General features: G+C 45.7%; 1 protein-coding gene across 4 annotated transcripts in view; it reads right to left on the bottom strand.

Moving 5' to 3' along the window:
• Positions 1-969: 969 nt before the first annotated feature.
• Positions 970-25,186, bottom strand: part of FAM219A (family with sequence similarity 219 member A) — a 140,948-nt gene continuing 116,731 nt past the window's right edge. For 2 of the 4 annotated variants that reach the window (XM_073343360.2, XM_073343362.2), the window contains exons 3-6: positions 23,776-23,878; positions 17,931-18,011; positions 17,463-17,517; positions 970-14,550 (exon numbers count right to left, since the gene is read on the bottom strand). In XM_073343360.2, the coding sequence (XP_073199461.1) occupies positions 14,392-14,550; positions 17,463-17,517; positions 17,931-18,011; positions 23,776-23,878 (398 nt within the window). In that variant the 3' untranslated portion in view covers positions 970-14,391. The remainder of the gene's footprint in view (positions 14,551-17,462; positions 17,518-17,930; positions 18,012-23,775; positions 23,879-25,186) is intronic. The other 2 variants (XR_012158828.2, XM_073343361.2) reach the window with 2 other exon arrangements.

Genomic DNA, 25,186 nt, shown 5'->3' with positions numbered 1-25,186 from the left:
GCCAATTTGGGACATGAAGCGAAGATAACTAGTCCTATCCCTGTTTTAAACCAGGACTTGGACTACTAAGGAAATGTATCCACCTATCCTTTCTAGGGGGAGAGAGTGTATTTTGCTGGAAACGTACCAAGTGATGGTTGCTGCCTCAGCAAATGTATCCCGCCCAGATAGATAAATGAGCAGTGACTACCCCTGCTGGGCCAAACTTCTTAATAAACACCACAAAGAAAAAATTGTGTCTGTGTGGAAAAGAAAACGACAGGGTGGATTTTCTTCTCCAGAGAGAGAGAGCCTGTGAAGAGAAGCACTGAACAGCCCCAAAGCTCTCAACCTAGGGTGACCAGACAGCAAATGTGAAAAATCGGGACGGGGTGGGGGGTAATAGGAGCCTATATAAGAAAAAGACCCAAAAATCAGGACTGTTCCTATAAAATCTGGACATCTGGTCACCCTATCTCAACCATGCAGGAAACTGATCACATGAGACAGACCCACTGGATCCCAAACGTGGATTCTCACTCAGTGCTTCGGAAGAAAGTGAAAATTCTGTGGTCCCTGCCAATATATCCCTGGGGGAAGTTCCTTCTTGAGCCAGAGTCTGGAGACCAGCTGAATTTGTGAGTGAGCATTTCCATGGTTAGATATGTAATCCCATTTCAATCCCATTGTTCACTTCCCTCTTCTAACTCTGTCAGTAGCTCCTGGGGCAGAACATTCTGGAGAATGCTCTAACTACAGCTTTTATGGTCTGAGTTGTCTTTAGAGGTCTAAGTCTTTATTATGAGTTCTGGGTTCTCAGCACCATCAAAATCAGGCTCTAGTCATTGCTAGTGGTAGTGGGCACAACTGATATGTTTAGATACTGGGAAGCTAATGTTGTTTTAAAGAAACATATATGTCGTTACCACTGTTGCTATCCTCTCACCTCTTCCAACAGGCAGCACGGTTATTTCCAATGAAGGACGCAGGTTTCATATGTATGCTTTTTAATATTGTTAATTCTGTTACACTACACACAACCAGTAACAATGATAAATACTGCAATGGAAATGTTAAAAAAATATTATACATGTTTCATGTTTTCCAAAAAACACATTTTAAAATAAATTAATGCATAAAACTGACCGTAAAAAAAAAAAATCACAACACAACGGATCTGTTTAAGGCAATACTCTACACAGACGGGAGTGGAAATACACCAGTGTGCTACAGGTTCTGAACAGGAAAGGAAAATTAAAACCCATTCTTTAGAAGATACGGGCTGACACTTCCAGAGTGGAAATAAACCAAAACTAGAAAGAAACCAAATTGCCAAGTGAAGCGTGGCATTAATATGCCTGGCTGTGCCAAATGACTAGCAGTTTCTTAACGTGGAACAAGGCCAAGCTATGAAAATCATCTCTTCTTCCTAATTAAATGATTGGTTAGGCTGAACCCTACACTTAATGCCATTTTGTATTTGGCAGTTTCAGCTACATTTCACTACATCCGAGAGCCAGACAGGGATGGATATTCATCTCTTGGTCTGAGACCAATGGAGAGGTCAGGAGTTCTCTCCATGAGAAGGAAATTCCATTTAACTGATCCAAAAAAGAGTTCAATTCCAGTGACCCACAAACACCTCCTGTTGTCCGCTGCCTCAGACTTCATGCAGTGAATTGATATCTTGGGAATGCTTTGACATGGTTTTTAATGCAGAGCACAAGGTTTACCTTCAGGATGGGTCTAGACACAGTAAAGAGTTGAGCTCTCCTATACTTCTGTACTCATAAACAATGGAGATCAATACAACACTGCTGAAAGCAGAGGCCTGTTTAATTCCACAGAAGGAAAAAAACCACCACTACAAACCACTGTACTCTGTGACCCATTGTATAGATACAGCCAAGGTATTTGCCATTTTGATGAATGCAAAGGCTAAACACCTGCCTGGGTAGGACTCTGCCACATCAGATTAATCCTGGGTATTAATGAACCCTGCAAGTTGGCCATTTTGAGGTTAACAAATAATCTTAGTGCAAAAAAATTCCCGTCTCCTGCCACAAAATAAAAAGGAACAGTAGCCACTTTCTGTCAGCTTCTGTGGGTGGATCCTCGTCAACTGTAGCGTATGCAAGAAGGGCAATGCCAGATCTCACCTATATCGACCAAATACATTTCTAGTAAGGTGCATGTCCGCAAGGTGCCGGTGGGCCTTCTGGAAGATGGCAAGAGACTTCTACACTACCCCTTTAAAGTACTTGAAGATGATTACCTATATATGTGTGTGTGTGTGTGCGTCCGCGTGTGTATTCAGATAAAGAAGGTTAAAAATAGAGGGGAGAAAAAAACCCAATGAATAAACTAAAACTAGTGACGGTCAACAATTTTTGCCGCTCAACTATCTTTGCCATCTTGGATTTGGGTGGGAAAGGAGGCAGAACTGATCTGAGAGTCATTTGGATACAACAGTCTATGTCATTCATCACTAGTTCATATGAAGAAAACAAGGAGAGGTGTGAATGGAGGGTGTGTGCAGTATAACAAGGCTTGCAATTCTAGAGCTAACCACTGGACACGGATACCAAAGTTTACCGGTTACAACTAGTTATACGTTTACAGTTGCTGCTGCTGTTTTCTCCCCTTCTGCCCCGTTCCTTGGCTGATTCTCTGGTTTTGAGAAGCTGTAGCTGTTTCACACGATGGTCAGCATCCTATCTCCTGCTCCACCCCGTCACACAGAGCACAAGGTGACTCATCTACAGTATGTACAATGAGATTTGCAAGTTGCATGTTACCGCACAGAACGACATTGCATGCAAGATGACTCCTGCTTTCAGAATTCTTTAGAATGCTATTAAAATGGCGGTTCGTTTCCTTCTTTAAAAGGCTCAGTAATCCCTGCGCAAGGAGTAAAAAATGGTTAAAAATGTGCAAAAAAACCTTTCCACTTCTTCTCCTTTATAGAGACTTAAGAGTTTTCATGAGAGCCTTCTAACCACGAAACTACAACCTTACCCGGAAGTCTGCTTTCCTTGCAGGGCACATCAAGATGGGTTATGACATAGCATAGCAAGTGGCTAACTGGTTGACCATTCACCATGCATCTCAATCATGGGACCTACAAATACATGTGAATACCACCTGTGCTACGGAGAGAGGTAGGTCTGACTCCTGGAGTTCAGATCTGTGGTCAAACTTCCTCTGAATCCAAAGGGCTTTGGATCCTGTGCTCTGGTTCAGATCTGTCTCTAGTATTGCTTAAGAGAAAGCAACACCCCTTATTTGCACAGCAGCATCCTAAAAGTTGAAAGGCTTTTTGTGCATTTAATTTAAGGTCTTGATTAAAATCAGCATTTCAGAGCTGCCGGCTGCTACGCTGCAGAAAAGTAACCTCATCTGTGACTGGAACAATGTAAGGCCTCGATGTCAGGTAGGAGCCAGCTGTCAATATTGGTTGCTTAGTTTGATTCTTTAACCTTCTGCAGATGTTAGCTAACTCCTGCTTGGAACCTGCACTTGGGACTTTGCTCATGAGCCGGCAGTGCCTGGGCCAGCTGGATAGCACACAGCGCCCAGGGGAGGAAGCTCCCTGTATCACTCTAGTGACGTCTCGGATTTACTCCATGAACAGCCTGGAAGGGAGAGATGTACATCTCTTCTGACCAAAGGGTGTTCTCATGACTCAGCCTTTGGGGCTGAGAGGAAAGGGAAAAATGAGCAGGAAACATCTCCCCTGCAGAGGAAAAACCTTAGCATGAAGGAAGGATGACAACTGCTTGTAATCCAACGTTCATTTTTTCCACCGCCTTCATAGCGAGAAATTCATTATCACATGAAAGTAATAATGACATGAGCCCACACCAAGAGCCGGATCCAAATCTCCCTGAACTCTGCGAAGTCTGGATCTGGGTCAGAACTTTGAAGTTTGGACCCATCTAACACAGAGCACAAACTTGGAATGCCAAGCCAAGTGGCTGCAGCAGCCGTTCATGGGAGAGGCGAGCAGGGTCCGTTTTAATGCTGTGCTTCTTTTATTCATGGGGAAGTCAGACATGAAAGAACCACCAGCCTGAAACTCAAGGCCCTTGTATGCCTTGTATTTCAATTGGATCCTCTGCTTCTATAAAGCCAGTGGTGACTCTGCCTTACTCCATGGATGGGAGAGACCGATGTTCAGTTAGCCATTGTAACCATCACAACACATTACACAGGAGACATCCCCAGGGGACTGAGTTTGCTGGACGGAAATCAAACCTGGTTCCTGCCACTCCACCATCAATTTGTTTGTAGGCTCTCCCTATGGCCTAATGCCCACTTTAATTTGCCTTGATTGGCAACTGCCAGGACTGGCTACACCCCCACAAGGTATTGGATGCCAATGCACCTGGGCCATTATCTGTGCGAGCTTTTCAATACAAGTAATTTGCGATAGGTTGAGCAGAGACAGCTGGGAGGTGGGGGATGCTAAAAGCCCAAATGCACGTCAGCTGGAAAGTAACTGGTAAAAATTGATTCCTTTATCCTTTTGGAAGGAGTAGGGAGACTGAGGTGACTGGGATAGAGAGCAGGAATTCCAGTTAAATACAGTCTGGGCATCAGAACAATGCAGTATCAGGAAGAGCAGAATCAAATGAGTAACCATGGAACAAACGTCCCTACAGGGAATGGGACTTATCTCACTGCTGCACCTCCTGGGTGCTTTTGTTTTTCTGGTGCCTGTTGTGGTGGTTTCCAGTGACATGTTTGAGACAGCCGCATTGCAATAAAGGCTGCATTGTACCTTCCCCTCGCTTGATGTAATTCCACTGCTTAGATCATAATTTGTTACTATGGAAATAGCTGCATCACAGACCAGGGACTATCAGCAACACACACTTGTTCCAAACGCAAACCCATCTTGCACTAAGGCATGTCACTAGAGGAAAAGATGGAATTGGACCTGTCACTAGCTCCCACAGGTAAATCCCACTGGATTGGGAAGATCCTGGGAGCAACTGCCACCTGCGGCTGCAGGAGAAGGCTGCGACACACGTTGATGGCAAGGTGGCCAAAAGGAGCAGCCAAAATGCAGCCTGCAGCCCCCAAAGTCGCGGTGTTCTACGACTACCTTCCCTTTCGTACAAAAGTGCAGCTCCCAGGAAATCCCAGAAGTCCCCGAGTGCAATGTTCCAGCCCAATGTGATACTCTTTAGTTTGACTCATGCTGAGATCCTGCAGTCTGCACAGGCCATTGCAATCTCCTTCACTTAATCCCAATCAGCTGGCAGACCTTTGGCCCCCCAGCAAGCAGCCAGCGACGTTCTCAGTTGGACACAGTTCGGGTGCTGCTGTCCGATGGATGTCACAGACTCCAAGATACCAAAGAGATGGGTGCAGAGGAGAGACGCTGACACCCAGGCTCAAGGATGGTTCACTACTCTGTGTCAGCTGTGCGTGTTAGGCCTGACAAACTCACCACACCTAACACATAGTTGTCATAATTTGTATCTAAAAGTTGACATCTAAGTATACAAACTGGTAACATGTTGGTCCTGAAAATCACTGTGTGGTGTATGCACAGTAAACCCACAAAGGGCTTTATAAGACACATGCCACAAAAGTGTTCTGAATATGTATTTGGCCTGCGGTGTTTGAGCCACGCCTGTTCCAGACAAAGGAATGTGGTTCCACTTACTTGAATGTGTCTCCCATGTCATTTAGGCAAGATGTGACCAAAGACAAGGAAAAGGACATTTACAGACAAGGTAAATAAAGCGCTCAGGAGAGCAAGCTGGACAAGATGACACTTAATCTCAACATGGGGTTGAGAAAGCACCCTCCAGGAAGCCTTCCTGCCTCTTGAAGCAGGATGAATGAACTGTGGGATGACAGCCTGGCATCTACACCACGGCAGGAGAGAGAAGCTTGGGCTGCGCTGACTTTTCAAAGAACACATTTCAAAGGTTTACTGGGGCTATAAAGACAGGGTGGGTGAACTTCAAACAATAAGTAATTGAAGGAACTGATTGGGTATAATATCATTGTATTGTAAAAGTGTAGCAAGCAAGGTCTTTCAGGAAAGCCTGTGACACACTGATGATTAATATCAGTGTGAAATGTATTCATTAGCACTACATGAGGGATTATGGATATTCACTGCCATTATCCTTTAAAGTCTGGGACCAAACACAGGGAGAAACAGGTTTTCTCCCAGACAGGAGGGAAGGTATCTGCCTGTTTCCAATGCAAATTAAGTATTATAGAATCAAAACAATGGAAGTCCTATTTACATTTGAATCAGAGATGGCATGGGAAGTCAACTGGAAGGGAAGACCAGCATGGATCCTTCCCAGCTCTTGTAACAGGGTCAATGAATTCTGGGAGAAAGCAGAGAAACAGGAAGCCATCCTGGTAGCCACCACAGAATGTTGGATCCTTCAACCAAAGCAGCTGAAGTCCCCGAGAAACCTGCTTAGGGAAAGACTGTAACTTGCTGAAGTTCAGTTTCAGTCTCAGAAGCACATTTTTACTTTCGTTTGCTTGTAACACTGAAAACTATGACTTTGTTTAATACACGTGTTTTACTTCTACTATAAATCCAGTTTAGTGCTGTGATTGAAAGAAGAGTGTTTGTGAAACCCCAGTTAAATCGATGGGCTGCTCTTTAAAGGAGCAATGAACAATAACATCTGTGTGTCCAGTGAGAGGGCTGGACACTGCAGGGGAACGTCTCTAGGGAACTCGGGAGCTGGGGTTTGCTGTTGTTACCTGCAAGGCCAGGTTTGGACTGGCAGAGTCCTGAAGAGTTTGCTGGCAAGGCAGACAAGCTGGTGTGTCAATTGTCACACAGCTTAGCAGTAGGCAGACTCACACTTGTGGAGGCTGAGAGGGGTATCACAGTAACTCATAATTCTGGGGACCCCAGCAAATTGCCACCCTGGTGTAGTGGACACTACAGGGCAGACAATGTGGGGAACATTTGGGACTGGAGGGTGCTGGGGGTCACCCTGCAAAAAGTAGCTGGGCACTGGAAGCCAGGGTATAACCTGCAAGCTTGTAGGCTGGCTGTTGGGATCAGGGTTGTCAAACACAGCTTTGAAGGCACCCAGCATTGCAGGGCAGATGGTGACATAACACCCCCCAGAGACGTGGTTTCACATTTTTTGGAAACTGCCTTTATCACTGCAACTTACCTTACACAACACAAAGGAATGGGCTTAACGTTTGAGCTTCAGGTACCAGCTTCAGGTACCACCGAGCACCACAGAAAAGAGCAGGTGCCCGTATCCTGTCTGTCGGAGATGCTCCCCTGTTAGTTTGTTGTAGACTGTTCCAGTTCACAGTGCTTTTAGGCTAAGCCACTGGCCTTTCTGGGTCTGGATTTGTCTGGTTATGAACGCTGTCCCTGCCGTGCTCACATTCGCCGTTCTGGGAACACAGGCCGGATTGCCTGATGAGACGCAGTTCAGAGTCTGAAGCAAACCCTCAGACGCAGGGAACCACGGCGTGAAAGAGGCCGTGCTTTCAGCGAAGGCGAGCAACAGAGTCGTTATCTCCCAGTGCCACTACGCCCTCCCACGAGGGGCACACACAGGCCTCAGCACCAGCAACTGACTGACTTCGATAGGAGTTATGGACTCGGCACTGCGTGAGCTTGTAACATACCACACCACACCCACACTCCAGAGGTCCTTTACAGTTACTACCCTCCACTAGGCTCCTATATCACAAAAATCTAAACAATGTAACCCATACCGCCCTCCCCAAGGCCCTGCCTGGGAAGCTCCATACACTGCTCTATTTATACAGGGGTCAAGGGCAGGAGAAAGAAAAGCACTCTCCTGAATCCTGGTGTCCGCTCTGAAGGGAAGTCAGGGGTGGCGCAAGGATGAGTTAACTTTGAGTCAAATGCCGGGCATACGGCGATGGCCCGTATGTGCTGCATCAAGCAATGCTCAGATGACAAGGCAAATTGACTTCTGCATAGCAGCAGCCATATTCAGTGCGGGTTTGGAGGAAGAATGGAAGGTGAAGGGAGTGCCCAGAGAGTGAGAGCGAGCAAACCTGAAAGCCAAGAGAGGGAGGAAAGTTTGAATTTATACTTTAAATTGTTATATGCACAGAAAAAACAACACAGGAAGCTTCCCACGGAAACTCCCTCACAGATCAGATCTGCTGCTGTGCTGCTCATTTCCACCATTTGGTCAATTCATCCAACTTGACCTCCCCCACGCTGGTACATCCATGTGCCCTCTTCCGCGCCTTCATCCTGCTGACGATGGACAGCGCTGCCGGGCTCTCAGACATGCTCCCACATTCCACGCAGCTGGAGCAGCAGTAGCCAAGGCCTGGGCAGCTAGCTTCGCGAGTGCCAGCTGCTCTATAACCAGGAAAGGCACCCCTGCCAAACAGCTCTCCCCAGTGTGGTTTTATCTCGATTAGCCTCCACCCTGAGGCCTTCTGGCACATTGCAACATCAGAAGCCGCTACATAAAGGGACGGGGAGCTGCACCGCTGCTCTTTGTGGATTTGGATTTTTAAAAGAAATCTGACAGTTTTAAATTCACCTGTCATCTCTAGCACCTTTCGCCAAAGGATCCTAAAGCACCCGACAACGATAAACGCAGCCTCACCACCCCTGTGAGATAGAATTATAGCCCTGGACAGAGGCAAGGTCACAGCAAGTGTGTAGCAGAGGTCAGGACACCACTCTGCTCATTAAGATTATTAGCGGATTTTCTGTAGTTAGCATCTTTCATCCCCTGTTGGCTTTCGGGTTGGTTTCCAGTGCGTGCGCAGCAAGCAAGATTTGCATCGTGCCTGTAACAGCCCCTTACTGAAGCAGATTAGTTTGGACAACCAGGACCTGCCCTAAGCTTAAGAAGGCACTTGGCAGCACCCCCAATCACTGCCTCCTTTTCTCCTCCCACCAACCCACCTGGCGCTCATCTGGGTCCTGTCCTCTTTCAAAAGCTTCTTCCTCGTTTCTGCTCAGTCATGTACAGCAGCAGCTTATTTATCAAGCCTCCCAGACTCCTTTGCACTAGCTGCAATGGGACCTCAGAACAGGTGCCACAACCACCACGACACAAGGATTCTGGGGAGCAACGGAGCTATGAAGGTGCAAGCCGGGATGCAGCTGAAGAGAAGCCAACACCCCCTCTGGGATGGGGGAGTTGGAGGGCAGATACAGAAGCTGAAGAGAAGCAGTCTGGCCTACCGTGTGGGTAAGCCCAACTAGCCCAGTGCTATTCTGGCAAGTCCAGTCAGTGGGGACACTGCTTCACTGCTACCCCTGCCAGACCTATTTATTCAGGCTCTAGGCAGGTACAGACAAGACAGCCAAAGTAGCACATCAGACCCAAAGGCACATGGGCTGACAGAATAAATATGCTGGCAAAAAGGGCAGAGGAAGAGATTACAGAGACGAGCCTAGCTGGAGGATACTACATCTAAAATACAATCCAGATAAGTAATGGGGGCAAGCAACATACGTCAGAGAAGGACTCGGCGGGTTCTCCCTCCGTGAGGATTGGCTTCATAGCTGGGAAAACATCTCATCAGACAAGCTTAGGGCCAGTGGCCTAGTTAGATGACATCAAGCTTCCTTCCTTCCAAAGATCTCCATACACGTACCTGCAACATGGAAAAAGGGCACCAGGAGGACTGAAGCAGGGCTACTGGCTAGTGGACCAGGAAGCCCCCTCCGCTCCATTTTCCAGTGTGCAGTGCTAAGTTAGTGCAGTGGTTGAGAAGCTTGTGAGCCAAGCTCATTACAAGATGACAGCAGTTTGTCAATCAGCTAAGATTCCCCCTCTCCCCCCCAGCTCAACTTGACTCCCCTGCCCTCCCTTCCTGACTCCAAAAGATTTCTCCACCTTTTTACTGCTTCTAAAAACCCTAAGACTTCCTGTCACACCCCCTCTTCCTTTTGAGATGGTATTTGGCTCCTCTCCAGAGCTTCGTAATGCTGCTCTGATCAATAGCCTCTACAGTGCTCCTAGACCCTGATGGTCCAGGGCACTGGACATGGAGATCCTCAGAATAGGGTTGCCAACTCTGACTGAAGCTATTCCAGGAGATTCCACCCTCCCCGCCCCCAACCTGACAATGTCATTTTCTTAAAATATCCAATTAAAATCTCCCAAATTGCTTTCAGTAGTCACCGGGCAATTGATGCCGATTCCAGGCCAATCCTGGAAGGTTGGCAACCCTACTTCAGACTATGTGACAGTTCAGTGCATCAACTGAATTCTTCTACATGATCACTTTTGGTGGCATTTAAGTGGAAGAAGAGTCAGACTAGAATGAATCTGAATCATCCCATTTTGGACACTATATTGCAAGACATTGTGCTAATGGAAGATAACTTGGTCCCAACCGGCCCTGCATCCAGTCACATACTAGGATATACAGGTGCTTAGATACAAGGATGATCAGTATAGGTGACTCACAAATACTGAGGGTAGACAGAACTTTACAGTGGGTTGGTGGAGTATATATTCCTTCAAAGGGAGCAACGCACCACACACAGACTGTTACTTGCTCATCCCAGTGTGGCAGAAATGTAGAGATTCCCTATTTATGGTGTTAATCTTCGGAAACGGGGCAGTCTTCATCCCAGACGGCGAGCCAAATCTGTACGCTGAGGCCTCACATACTCGAGTCAATATGGAAGTTAACACCTGATAGACAGGAAGGGTTGTGATCAAATTCCGTTGTTTTATGGTGACAAATTAAGAATCCCAATATGCATCAAGCAGAGGGGCTTTGATTTTAGAGGCATCAAGTGGACATAAATTTGTGGGGCCCAAGAGTCAATATAAGAGAATTTTCCAAATTGTCAGGCAAACAGCATCTGTGTGATAATTTCAGCAAATGGGGACACAGGCTTTCGCCCTGTGTGGGGTTGTAATGTGGCCCTCGAGGGTTTGGGATTAGAAGATGGGACTTTTGATAAAGTCAGACTCTTCTTGAGAACGCCAGGTGGTTTAGTGGGACTAGTCACCTTGAAATAAGGGATGCATCGGGATATCAAGTGCTCTCGTTCGAGCAGTCTGCTGGCACGAGAACACTCTGGCAGGTTTATGAATGTGTTCTCCAGCTGAAGTGGAAAGTGAGGGACATCCTCCTGTTTCTTCCCTCGTCTCCTGGGGCTGAGAAACAGCACCACAGAATCACCAGGTACATTGCCAGGAACTGTTGGCATAGTTTAATCCCCTTTGAGTGGCATGAGATAAGAGAAGCCATCCACTGAACCCAAAGTCTGGGACATGAGGCCATGTAGGGAGAGCCAGGCTCAACTGGCCATTTTTCAGATTAATACCCCTCCCCAACCTTCCACCATAGTTTTTTTTTTTCTCTTTTTTTTTGTTTTTAAAGCAACAAGTTCATATTCTGCACAAGAAACTGTAGTGGAGCAGGATTATTGGTCAACTTTCTATAATAGCCACGTGTGCATTTTCTCAATGCATTTCCTGAATCCAACCCTACATTGATAACTGCTTTTCTTTCTACCCTGTCTAGTTTATCCCCCTGGTGAAATACATGGACACAAAGCATAGAGTGAGGAGAAGCCAAAAGTTTCCATTTTATGGATCTGTACTGATCATGCTAAGCCAGCTGTTTGTACAACCAAACCCCTTTGCGAATGGGGAATGAAACAAACTCAGCATGTGATTTCCTTACATCTGTAGAAAGCACCCGTCATGTAGCATGGTTTGTAGATCCCATGAAAGTACTTGTAGTGTAATTAATATTTAAACATAGTCTTCACCTCCCTCCTATCTTCCCCAAACACTGAGCATCTCTCTCACGCAGATCCTAAAGGGTTAAACTGGAAGCATGTGCTTATTTCACAGCCTAAAAGGTGGGGTGTGTGTGTGCTGGGGGTGGAGTGGGGTGGACATTTGGGGCGGGAGGCTGAAAAAAATTTAAACCAGAAGAAATAAAAGCATTTGTTCCTGCTAACTTGGGGCAATAGTCATCACATCAGCAGGTGAGGTCTCTTCTTTAATATGGTGGGGCAGCCTATGAAGACTATTAATCCCAGCATGCAGTGCTCCACCTTGAGCTGCATACAAGCTCACGCTCGGTACAAGGACAGGGGCTTTGCATGCCGGGACCTGTAGTCTGGCACAGGCCATGCCATTGTATTTAAATACAAAGTAGGTGCAGAGCTCTGGGGCACCAGACCCCTTATAGGCAATGCTCCCAGTTGGGCAAAGTTTGAGCAGCTGTGCTTGACATGATGAACACTGCCCCAGAGGATGAATATGATGAAGATGTTGGTGTTCGTATGAATACTACACTATGTAGTCCCAGTCTATAAAGTTTTAGTCAGCAGTCTGAAAGCCTGTATTAATATAGCCCTTTAAAGGGACACTGTCAAATAATTTTAGTTCAGAATTTGACCTTTTTTTTTTTTGGGTAAGATTTAGCCACATTCCCCACTCATTACGCCCAAGAATCAAAAGCCAGCTTGTTTCTACACATATTGTTTTCTGAGAGCTCCTCTTCTGCCTAGTTATTCCCAAAGTGGAGCATCATTTCTGCTGGCATCATAGATGAAATGGGCACACAATGGCTGACGATTTGTGCTTCTCTAGAAACGTTTGGGAAAACTTCCACCTCAATAGTTGCCAAGTGATTAAAAAGGGCAAGATCAATAGGGGAATATTTGATTTCCAAAAGTCTCGGAGGATTTGCAAAGGGCAGTTAGCACTTACAGATGTAAAGTGCTATAAACAACTGCAACTTATCCTCACAATGTCCTGTGAGGTAGGTAAGTATTCTGCCATTTTACAGATTGGGAAAACACAGTTTAAGTGATTTGCTCAAGGCCACCCCAGCGAGTGGTGGAGCTGGGATCTAGAACCTAGGAGCCCCTGTGCTCTAATCCTGTGCTCTGACCACTAGATTATGCAGCATCTTGCCATACACAGAGTAAAAGCCAACAACGATTAAAGCTATTAAAAGCAGCTGACAGTGTCCTTTTAAAGATTCAGTTGACTGCATCTAACTTTTACGCAAGGATTTTATATTCTCCAGGAAGATGAAATTTAAGCATATGTGTTGCATTCTGAAGAAATTCCCAGAAGAAGTTTAAACTGGAAAAATGGTTTCGTTTTCCTCCAATATTTTCATCGCCAAAACCTGAAGCAAGCACTAAAAGCAAGGTTGGTAATCTTTGTCCCTCCCGACAAAGCAGAAGAATATGCAGTTTCCTGAACACGTACAGCATTGTGCAAAGACAACTCTTCCTTCACTACTGGCACAGCCGTAACACAAGCTACGGCTGGCTCAGAATAGGGCAGAGGTGGGATGACAGCAGTTTCCCTTGTGCGTCTCATGATGGGAACCTGCTCAATCCTCTTGTTGCTGGAAATTGCCTATCCTGCTAACATATGGCAACACTAAATGCACAGAAGTACAGTGTCGGTAAATCTCTTCTGTAGGAACTAAGAGGCTCAAAGTCAAGATAACATGAACCTCTGTGTACTGTAAAAACCATGTGCTTTCTTCAACTCGCTTTTTTGGTACTGATGTTAAGACTGTATCATTATGATTCTTCTTAGGTATATACATATTTTTTACTAAAATGGACAAGGACTGTGATTTTTGCCAGCAGCTGGGCCCCAAAAATTCCCCTTAAACATTGGAGGCAAAACCCAATAAATATGACTGGATTGAATTAATGGATATGATATGTTTACTTCTGGGAGTAAAATGAATCCAGGAGGGGCATGGATGGATTGTGAACAGAATTGTATCTGTTTGGTGCTAATCTCATATGGAAATAACAGTAGGTTACATCAGATCTGTGACATGACAGTCCAAGTAAAGTTTGGTATTAACCCAGAATGAAATGCCACTTACATGTTCTGTTTGTGTGTAACTGATTCCTAGGGTATATTAATCCTTGCCAGCAGCACTGCCATAGTCTAGAATACTCCACTCTGTTCCTATTCAGGTACAATTTTGGTTGGCACAAACTGATCAGTTTCAGTGAATGAATTAAAAATTGACCTTTCCCCAGGTTAGAAAGACCTTACATCTTAGACTCAGTTGAACTCACAGTTGGATTAGTTGTGACGGATAGGATTAACTGCAGCCACATCTGATCCTTCTCAATCCAGTACATCCACCTTACAAACCATACCCAGAGCCTGCCCAGACCCAGGGATCACTGGACCCGTTTGCATTAGCTTCCCAGACCAGCCGATTGCTCAGGCTCCAGCATGGCGCTTGGAGCAGCTTATGTCTGTTAACCATAGCTTAAAATAACTCATCGATCAATCATAAAATGGAGTTTTGGTTTCTCCTGGCTCCATGAACACAAAGAGGTGCACGTCCTACCATAGGAGGAAGCAATGGCTGTTAAGTTTTACAGTTATAGTGGAAAGCACTGATCACTGCCTGCCGTCCTCATTACTGGATGTGGCAGGCGGTGGAGGAGGTGGCTTGGCAGCACATGCAGGTGGGGTTGACTGATTTAGGGGGGATTAGGTCGAGGTCCTCATCGTCTGGGATCTCATCTAACCGATAGCCATCCTTTAGCAGCTGGATGTTCAAGTCTTGGTTGATCTGCTGCAGACAAAGAGACAAACAGTCAAATACTTGAGACTCCCTGCCCCCCAGCGGTGCAGAATGGGAGGATGTTTCCTGAACATGTGACATATTTGCCTTCCATTCCCAGCTGCCAAACATCCCAGCAGTGAAAAATATCCCACCAGAGTCACAGCTGCATCCCCAGGTGCCACACCCTTTCAATTCCCTCTCAACTCAAACAAGAGGCCTGGAACGCTTCCCAATGCCCTCCGCCCACCACCACTGGACCAAAGCAGACTTCCTTCCCAGCTGTCAGGAGTTCAATTCCAGACCCCTTTTCTGCTGCTGAAAGCCTCTCGCTTTCCCTGCCTCACCGGGTACACCTACACCGGAGTGGGAGGTGTGATTCCCAGCTGGGGCAGATATACACATACTAGCTTTGATCGAGGGAGGGTGCTAAAGATAACAGTGTAGCCGCAGCAGCATGACTGGTGGCTTGGTTAGTTGCCTGAGTACATTCTCTAGGGTCTTGGACAGGATTATGCGCGGGTGGCTAGCCCATGCTGCTGCCGCTACGCTGCTATTTTTAGTATGCTAGCTCGATCATCAAAGCCAGTGCATATATGTCTCCTCGAGCTGGAAATTACTCCAGCAGCTGCAGCGTAGAGGTAGTCAGAGGCTATGTCTACACTACCGCCAGATTGATGCTCCGGTGATCGATGCACCAGGGGTTGATTTAGCGGGTCTAGTGAAGACTCGCCAAATCGACCGCAGATTGCTCTCTGGTCAACACTGGTACTCCACTACGAACGAGAAGAGTAAGGGAAGTCGACAGGAGAGTGTCTCCCATCGACCCAGTGCAGTGTAGACACTGCAGTAAGTCGACTTAAGCTACGTAGCTGGAGTAGTGTAACTTAGGTCAACTTACTGCGGTAGTGTAGACATAGCGAGAGTGATAAGTGGCCACGTGAGCTTATCAAGTCTCGTGCATTACTTTAAGAGCTCCTGAGCTTCGAACTTCAAACGTGGGCCCCAGCACAGGGCTGGCTGCCTGGCAAACTGCATGGCGAGCGCAGGGAGTTCTGCACAACGAGAGAGCTGCTAATTGAGGCTGCACGATGCCACTGTATATTTTTTTCTTGGAGGAAGGGAAAAAAAGGATGAGAGGGAGGATGGCTGCCAGTGGAAAGAACTCTACTCAGTGCAATTCTGGTCCACCTGTTGGCAAGGGGGTTGCCCCCTCTGGTTCGTTAGTGCAGAGTTTAATTCTAAAATGTACCATTAAAATAAGAGTTTCCGAGGGAGATGTCCTCCTAACCCTGCTTTTAACAAAAGTTTTTTTTATTTAAAAAAGGGGGGGGGGGGGCTTACTGCTCAGAGCTTGCCAAGAATGAACCGAGAGTGAGTCCCCGAAGCCAACACGCGTACACGACGAGTACTGTCTCACAAGTACACCACTCTTTAGAAAAGTATGTTTGAGTTTCTCATGCAGCAATAAGGAGCCAATATTTATACTGCACCTTTCACAAATAAATAGTTACATGAACTATGCACAGGGGTTTATTGCAGCCATCTCTACGTGCAGCCATGTTGTGGGACAAACCGCTCTTCTTTACCAATGCACAAAAGCAATGTACAGCAGCTTAGGCCAGCAAGTGAAGAATATTGTATCGAACTGAAACTCCAGGAGATGCTTGCAATAAAGGAGAGCTGGAATTGGGCCAGGACACCAGGACTCAATCCTCACCTCTTTAAGAGAGTGCGGGGAGACTTTCTTTTTTACATCTTAGATCTTGACTATGCAGGGAAATTGATCGAAACAGCTCCCAATGTGGACACACTGATTCCGAACCAAGAGTGTCCACATGATTCCAGAACAGCTATAGTGCTTTAAATTCGCACCCTACCTTATTCCCGAATAACTTCCCTGTGCAGACAAGACCTTGTTAAAAAAAAAAAAAAAAAAAAAGAACCTCCAGCAGCACAGCACCTCACACCAAGCAGGGGCATTGTGTTAGCATTGATCCAGAAGGAAGAGCTACTGAAATCATCACCACTACCCGTGGTCCATAGGTGTTCCTTTGAGGTCTCCCGATTCAAATACTGATCTGGCCTGGCCTTGCTTAGCTGACCAGATCTGACTGCACGACTGTAACAGCGTGCTTTGTTTGGGGACCCAGATACATTCCAGATTTCTTGACTTGACCCTGGCTCCCAGCTGTCTCTTGAAGGTTTGATTTTGGTTTGCCCAAAGAAAGGATTGAAGGAGAAGCAGTTTCCAGTGGCCTCCATGTGAAAATGGGCTGCCCAACACTCTAAGCGTAATTTGATTCTTTAGTTGGGGAAAATATGGACCAGTGGCTGAGCAATTGATTCACTACAGATGTTTGAAATGTAGTAGGAAATAATGTTGAAGAATCAACCATACTGAACTCTCAGTCTTTTCCAAAAAGGAAGAGATAGCAAGAACTTCTATACAGGTTCTTCTTGGAATTTCCCTTGCCCCAGTTTTGTGGGGGCCTGATCACAATGCACAAAGTGACCCTGACATTCACAGCACATGTCAACATTCCTCTTATATAGACAGCTCTGAACAACCACTACTGTGGCATCCCAGGGACTTCCTGCACTTGTACGCGTCAGGTGGATGGCTATCAAGTCTGCCATTGCCTCCAATCTAGCACGTTTGCCTCTGTTGTGCCACGGCACCGTATATTGGAGGTCTGCCAGCATGGAATGCAAATTCTGACAACTATGGGATAAAACTTCAGCAGTGCTAAGATCACACGTGAGACCATCCCGTGGGGAAAATTATGCCTATCTCAAATGGATGAGTGGAGAAAGCCAGTTAGCTCAGCGAGGGGAGAAGCACCTGCCCAGCTCCATTTTGGAGTTTCTTGCTTCGATAATTAATATCTATGGCAAGGCAGGCAGAAAAGATTGTAACTCACCTCAGCTGAAGAATATCCTGAAGAGGAATATCTGGACATGTCAAAGTCATCATCACTGTGGGGAAGACAAGATACAGCAAGGGGAAGGAAACAGTTAAAGAGCCTTGTTCTCTTTTTAGCGTCTTGCCTCTCTGTATTTTGTCCCTATTGTGAATCTTAGCTCCAAGCACAGAGAAGTTTATATACGTATGCAGCAGCTTTCATCAACACATCTCAAAGTACTCCACCTGCCCCAGTTTTAAAAAGTCTGAAAATGAATATTTGCATACCCATTTCACATCTATGGAGACAGGCAGACAGGTTAAGAGACCTACCCAAGGTCACAGTAAGTCGGTAGAAGAATGAGCACGAGTGGTGCAAGCAGGGGCCTGGGAGCTCAGGATTCCTGAGTTTCAACACTACACTCCTTGCAAGAAACAATGCAAGATACTGATATACAATCTTACTGTTAATTAACACTTTTCATACCTGTCTGTATCCAATGCTACCAGTGGCTTTTCATCTGGGCTCTGATCTAACGATGAATAGCCTTTATTGGGAACAACCAGCCTGAAAGAAGTAAAATTTTCCATTAAGCACAAAATTAAACTCAGAACCATTTAACACTTGAGAGAAAGTCTGAATGTAGCTAGGCTATTGGAGAGACCGTTCTCATTCCACAGAACGTCATTTTCTTTGAACAATCCTGTCTTGTTCATGAAATTGTTTAGATTGAGAGTGGTAGAAAGAAATAATAGATATGCCAGTAACTCATTTTTTTACAGTGAAATGGAACCAAGATTTGTCTCTAGTTAGCTGCCAGGCCAGTTTTCGCAGACGACTGAGCTAGCCGTGTCTTGGAAGCGCACTCCTCCCACACGGAAGGATACAGCTGGTACTTTCTCGTGTTTCAGTCTGGTGGACGTGTTCCACTAGGATTGCTTGTGATGTACAAATGCTTTTTGGTAGTAGTAAAGGGATTACATTAGCCAATAAGCAAATGTAATGAGGAGCCTTCAGAAGGCAGTGGCCGTGAGTACCCCTGATATTTGATATGGGTGACTTTCTGGCCTTATGGAACTTAGCCCTTGTCCACCTGAAACGGAGATGTTTACATGAGGAAATCATTAGATAAAACTCAGGAGATTTACCAGGCCATTCATAGTAATTAATCTGCCAGGGGTTTAAGAGTTCTTATACCAACATTCAGAAACTGTCCTAGGACAATAATCCAATACTGGCCAGCCGTTTGGCAAGATATACAGGAGGCACACCTGTGGGGGAAAGATGGGTTTTAAGGCTTGGTCTGAAGGAGAGAGGTTTCTGATGGACAAGTGGAAGGCTGCTCCAAACGTTGAGGGAAGAACAAAAGGAGTAAAGATGGAACTGGAATAAGGAGACACCTAGAAACTGCTCCTTTTTACAGTGATTTTTCTTAAAACTGTTTCTTTTAGCATAATAATTAAATTGATACCATAATAATTAAATTGATTGTAGTGTAAGAACCCAAACAGACTAGAATATTTTACATTTCATTATTTTATAGTGGCTTTTGGGATCATCAGATATTTCATGAAGACTGAATACAAGTCAATATTGTTAATCAATATGAGATTTAAATAACAGAATGTAGATTCAAGATCTTCCTGGAAAGAAAGCTGGTTAATTTCCTTGGGGACTTACTGCATACAACACACAAACCACCACTCTTCTGCATAACTGAACTGCAGAACCTCAGCCTTCATTTAAAAAACACGGCATTGCTATAGCCATGCAATTGAATAGAAAATCTTAAAAAGCACTGACCAAATTAAACTAATGGAGCAATAGCAATGTATGCAGAGGGCAGAAACAGGAATAGAGGTGTGAGCTGTCCCCCTTCTTTTCAGTGGTGAAACTCCGTGTTTCCTCAAGGGTGTATAAATGAAGACAGGTAGGCTTTTAACTACACATGCTGCAACTGTAGGATGGGGCCCAAGATTAGTTCAATTTTCCTGAAACGTCCAGCTTTCAAGAGTTTGGGAGGTGCAGGGTTAATTTGAGCCTAAAGAGGATAGTTAATTCCACTGGTGCAAAAAGCTCCAGCTGCAAATGTTCCATCTTCCCTCCTGGCAATTTCTTACAAAGCATGTATGGCATTAGGAATACAAATGTCTGCCGTGCACTGAAGATTGACAAAGACAGGGAAGAGTAAAATACATTCTGCACGTTTGTATCAAAGCATGCATGTGGAATCCCATACGGATTGTATTATTCATTTTCTTCCTGAATTCATTAAGAACCCCCCATTTAAAAAAAAAATTAATTAAAGGTTGTGCCAGAATTTCCAGTCTGCTGCACCAGTGAGCTGCAGAAAACAAGGGACCCTAGCCCTGCTGCAGGATTTAGGTCCTGTTTCCATAGCATACAAGGGGCCTTTCTACTCATGAAAAAAAATGTTGGAGGTAGAAGAAGCGATGATGCTTAAGGTCAGTAACTGATCCTACAATCAGCTAGAGAGTATAACTGAGCCTCAGGAAGGAGCAGAGAGAAAAGAAAGCCATACAAATGAAACAGGAGAAAGAGAGTGTGGAAGATGGCCTGACTGAGGCAAAGGAATGAACAATCTTGACAGAAAGAAGATGACTGGACAGTGCAGGAGACTGTTTACTGGACACAGAGTACCAAAGAAATCACTTTAAGTTGTTACCATCTGATGGTTTGTTGGCCTAGGTTAAGCAAGTTGGTATTTTCAGTCCAGTCCTTAGTGGACAGATGCTTGCCACAGGGAAAACCAACCACCACTCAGCACCAGTGGTGAGCTGGAGCCGATTTGCACTGGTTCACGCGAACCGCTTGTTAAATTTTGAAGCTGGTTTAGAACCGGTTGTTAAAGGGGTGGTGAAGCTCAGGCGGGACGGACAGGATGTGGCCCGCAGGACCGTCCTGTCCGACCCGCCTGAGCTCTCGGCTGGGGAGGCTCCCATGTGAATTTTTACTTACCTGGCGCCACTCCGAGCCTTCGGCGGCACTTTGGCGGCGGGTCCTTCAATCGCTCCAGGTCTTCGGCGGCATTTCGGCAGCGGGTCCTTCAGTGCCGCCGAAGACCCAGAGGGACTGAAGGACGTGCTGCCGAAGACCCGGAGCGAGTGAAGGAACCGGTTCTTGAGCTTCTGGCAGCTCATCACTGCTCAGCACCCTTGCCAAGTCTCAAAGAGGCAAAGGCCTGACAAGACTCAATTACCCTTTCGCCCATAAAGGTGGGCTGAGACAGGGTGGTGAGGGGAGATCAAGTGTTTATAACATTCTTAAGGAAGAATAAGAAACACAGAAGGGTGAAAAGTGATAATGTGGATAAAGCAAAAGAGAAAAAAAACGACTAGGTCAGGAGCAGGAGATTTGATAAAAGGGGAAAAAAATTACACCAGTCAGCAGAGAGCAACATAATCTTTTTCAGTGTTTTCACTCTGCTGAGACTGAAGCAAGTTCACAGAAGAGTTAAGGAATTGTTAGACACTGGATATGGAGCAATAGCTGCAGTAAGATCATAACAGACATTAATGCGATTTTTAGTGAAAATAAGCTACTTTAACCATTTCATAGGCATTTTATGTTCCTAGGGCTTGAGTCATCAGGGCAAGGTGTGGGAAGGTAGCTCCCTGGTGGGGCTGCTGATCTTAGGGCTTTGTTCCTCAAGATCCCACAGAGTGAAGTAAGTGGAGGGGTGTGCGAGACATAGACTAGCCAGACTGCAGGACACTGCGGCAGATGTCTGGGAGGGATAGAGTTTTCCTTGAATAGTTTCCAACACGTCTGTCAGTAGCTGGCCCCAAACAGTTGCCCTCCCTCTCAATTTGCAGCTTTTTTGCACACTGAAGCAACCACCCACCCTGACAACATGAGTCACTAATACTACATATAGGTCCCTATGTCTGCCACCTCCCCGATCCAACCTTCCTCACTTCCAGTTTAAATCCTGACTCCAGTGCTCCATATTCTCATTTTTTTCTTAAATTTGGCAAGCAACAGGGCTTCCACCACATCCTCTGGGAAGCTAATCCACAGTCTAATATTTCAAAGTACAGGCGAGTTGCATCTTACGCGGGGGTGAGGTTCTAAAGTCAACGTGTAAGGCGAAAATCGCATATAGTCAAAATTACCCTTGAAAATCCCTTAAAACACCCATACAGTACAGTATACTGTACATGGTTTTGTGTATGCTGTACAACCCTGTACAGCAGGGGTCAGCAACCTGTGGCACGCAAGCTGATTTTTGGCGGCACTCCGCTGCCAGCTGGGGTCCTGGCCGCTGGTCCCACTCAGCTCGCTGCCGGCCTGGGTGAACGGAACCCAGGGCCGGCAGTGGGCTGAGCGGTCCTGGCTGCTGGTGCCGCTCAGCCCGCTGCCAGTCTGGGGTTCTGGTCGCTGGCCCGTGTAAATGTAAAATGTATTATTGGCATGCCAAACCTTAAATTAATGAAGACTTGGCACGCCACTTCTCAAAGGTTGCTGACCCCTGCACTAGAATCCACTCAGCGTGGTAAGATGCTCACACTATGGGTGTGTCTACACTACCCGCCGGACTGGCAGGCAGCAATCGATCCAGCGGGGATTGATTTATCGCAACTAGTCTAGACGCAATAAATCGACCCCTGAGCACTCTCCGGTCGACTCCTGTACTCCACCGCCTGGAGAGGTACGCGGGAACGGAGACCGATTGAGGGAACAGCAGATTCACGTCTCCCATCTCACGCTCACTCCGGGGCATATGCTCATTGAGTGGAATGGTGGGTGGAATTGTTCTTTTTTTTAAATTTTATTTATTTCTTTTTTTTTTGCCAAGCACGTATAGTTGAATTTGCGTAAGTTAAATGTGCGTATGATGTGACTCGCATGTAGCAGTTTTTCCTGATATCCAGCCTTGACTTGGGAAATGCTCGGATACTATGATGAAGGGTGTATAGAGACAACCCAAGTTAACTTTTCCTACATTCCATTCCATCCTAATTACATTTTCTGCATCTCTTGCTAGCAACGAAGGACTTTGAGACTTCTATACAGTTTTGAGCTTCCAAACAAACTAGAAACAATGTGATATGTTCTGCAGCCATCAAAGTTACTTAGAAATAAAAATCTGGCATGATTTACGATTGCCGCTGCGGGTGCTTGAGATTTCTTTCAGCAAAGACAGGTTTCAGAGTAGCAGCCGTGTTAGTCTGTATCTGCAAAAAGAAAAGGAGGACTTGTGGCACCTTAGAGACTAACAAATTTATTTGAGCATAAGCTTTGGTGAGCTACAGCTCACTGCATCTGATGAAGTGAGCTGTAGCTCATGAAAGCTTATGCTCAGATAAATGTGTTAGTCTCTAAGGTGCCACAAGTCCTCCTTTTCTTTTTTCAGCAAAGGATCTCTCATCAGGTGGATGCGTCGCACAGAGAGAGGATCTAACCTAAGGTTTCCATTCTATTCAACATATGGTGAACTAGACAACGTTCTCATCTGCCAGTAAGCATCCAGGTTTCACCAACATTCTGAAATTGTCTTCATTGTAATTCTACACTGAAGATTGGCTAGGTATAAACGGCACCCTTCTGGTGGCACTCAAACTGTTCCCCTCAATGACTGTCCCCCTCCCTGATACTCAGTAGTGTTCCAACTCATTAATGCTCACTGAGTGAGGTTCTACTGTACTGGACCTTGGACAGACAAAACAAAATGGGATCCAAGAAAATATACAGTCATGAACTTTTTTTTTTTTTTTTCCAGTTGACTGGTGCCTGCAACACAAACTAAATATTGCCAGTTATCTGTGAGCGTGAGCAGCTCTGAGAAAGTTTGGTCATGCTGTTTAGAGCCCAGAGGAAATATATGGCAAAATGCACACAGACGGGCAATTCACAGGCCTTTGTTAAGTCAACCGATATTTGGAAGCATTTGAATTTAAAAAGAGCAGCAAAATTACTGGGATAAAACCAGCCATGTCAGAGATAAGCCCTAAATCAGGGTGATGTTCTTTTGAAGCAGTACTGTGCAATCTCCTATTCATAGGATTACATGGTGTTTTGGATTACCAGGAACATTGCAGTCAATCAGACTGGACCTCCGGTTTAGTCCTGCTTTCAATAAAGATCAGCCAGTCTGCCAAGGTACCCCAGCAGCTCTCCTGGCTGGCTGTACCTTGACTCTGACTCCCCAAAGCAGCACACAGAGTCTGTGGCTTGCCAGACCCTGAGAGAGTCATCATTACTGTTGTGTGAAGTCAGCTCCGCATGATGACAGTGCCAGCCCCCAGGGAAGCACACCGGGGAAGGGTGGTGCACTGCACACATACTTGAACATTATGAAATCCTCTACCTTGTTCGAGCCATCACATTGTTCTTCTTGGGCTGCTGATTAACTGGGCTTCCCATGTTGCCGTTCTTCAGGGACCCCTTACGAGCTAACTCCCTCTGCTTCTCTGTATAAGGAATACAAAGGGGAAAACAAAGTTAGTAACGTTATTTTCCTGGCTACCATGCAGCCGCTGACACTGAATTCTGAGCTGGTGAAAGGTGTGGTGAGGATTAGAAGCCAGAGAGCAAAGTTCTTGATCTCCAAAGCATGGACAGCTCAAGGAACGTGACAGTTCTGTCCCTATTCTACCCCGCTCTATAAGATGCCTCATGCCTTACTCTGGTGTTGGAGTGGGGGAAGGGGCAGCTAGCCCATGAAAGCTTTGACTCTGTTGGGACTGCCAGGAAGGGGTTCAGGTCGGCACTTTCAGAAGCTGAAAATGGCAAAGAGTCTGCCTCCAATGTAGGACGTTGTGCATAGTACTGGTTTTAGTGCTTGGTCCAATCTAGTTTTTGACCACTTTCCTGGGAGACAATCCCACAACCTAATAGTTTCCACTGCCTGAAGGATTATTACCTTCAAGCTCCTTTCAGTTCTAGACTGATTATTATCTGTCTCCAGGGGTATGATCACATTCTTCCCCACACTGAATCTCATTGTTCTTTTCTGTCCTTACCCCTCATTTCTTGAGATAATTCTTTAAATGTTGACCTTTGAGCATTTTGCATGATTTCACACCGTACTTTAGTTTGCTCAAGGTTCAAGTGGCCAATGAGATGGAACCTTAAAAATGCGACAGCCTGAGGATTTTTCGGAATTATAAGTGGGGATCAAAATCAGCTTTAATTAGGAAGAGACTACGACCTCTCCCTAATAAACTGCTCACCCCCAGAGCTAGGATTAGAACCCAGCTCCACAAACTTGCCTCCTTGCAGAATGAGTCCTAGCTAGGTCCTTAAGACAGTCTATGCATTATTTCTATAGCAGTAGTGACCAGAGACTCCAATAAGGATGGGAGCCCATTACATTAGGTGCTGTACAGCCATACAGGAAGACATGATCTCAATCCAAACAAGCTAGGCATCTAATATTAGACAAAAGGCAATAAGTGGGTGCAACAAACAAGAGGGGGAAACGTGGGAAAGACAATGAAAATAACAGCAGAGGAAAACAGTCAGCTAAAAAGAAGAATTCTGCTTTCAGTAATAGAAGAACCTTATGTTCGAAGGGGCAATCAGCCAACAGCGGTATTCAGATACTAAGGTGATGGGCTCTGAAACTATATAGAACAGAACATACGCAAACTGTGCACAGTTCTTATCCCACTGACGTCAATGGTGAATAAGCTCCCACTGACATCTATAGAAATGGGATTGGGCCCATAATTCTCACTGATATGTGCTAGAGGGAGGCAGACACTGGACAGGAGTCA

The sequence above is a fragment of the Lepidochelys kempii genome, chromosome 5 (genome assembly GCF_965140285.1).
Source record: "Lepidochelys kempii isolate rLepKem1 chromosome 5, rLepKem1.hap1, whole genome shotgun sequence".
Taxonomy (NCBI): Eukaryota; Metazoa; Chordata; order Testudines; family Cheloniidae; genus Lepidochelys; species Lepidochelys kempii.
This window is presented reverse-complemented; position numbering and strand designations above follow the sequence as displayed.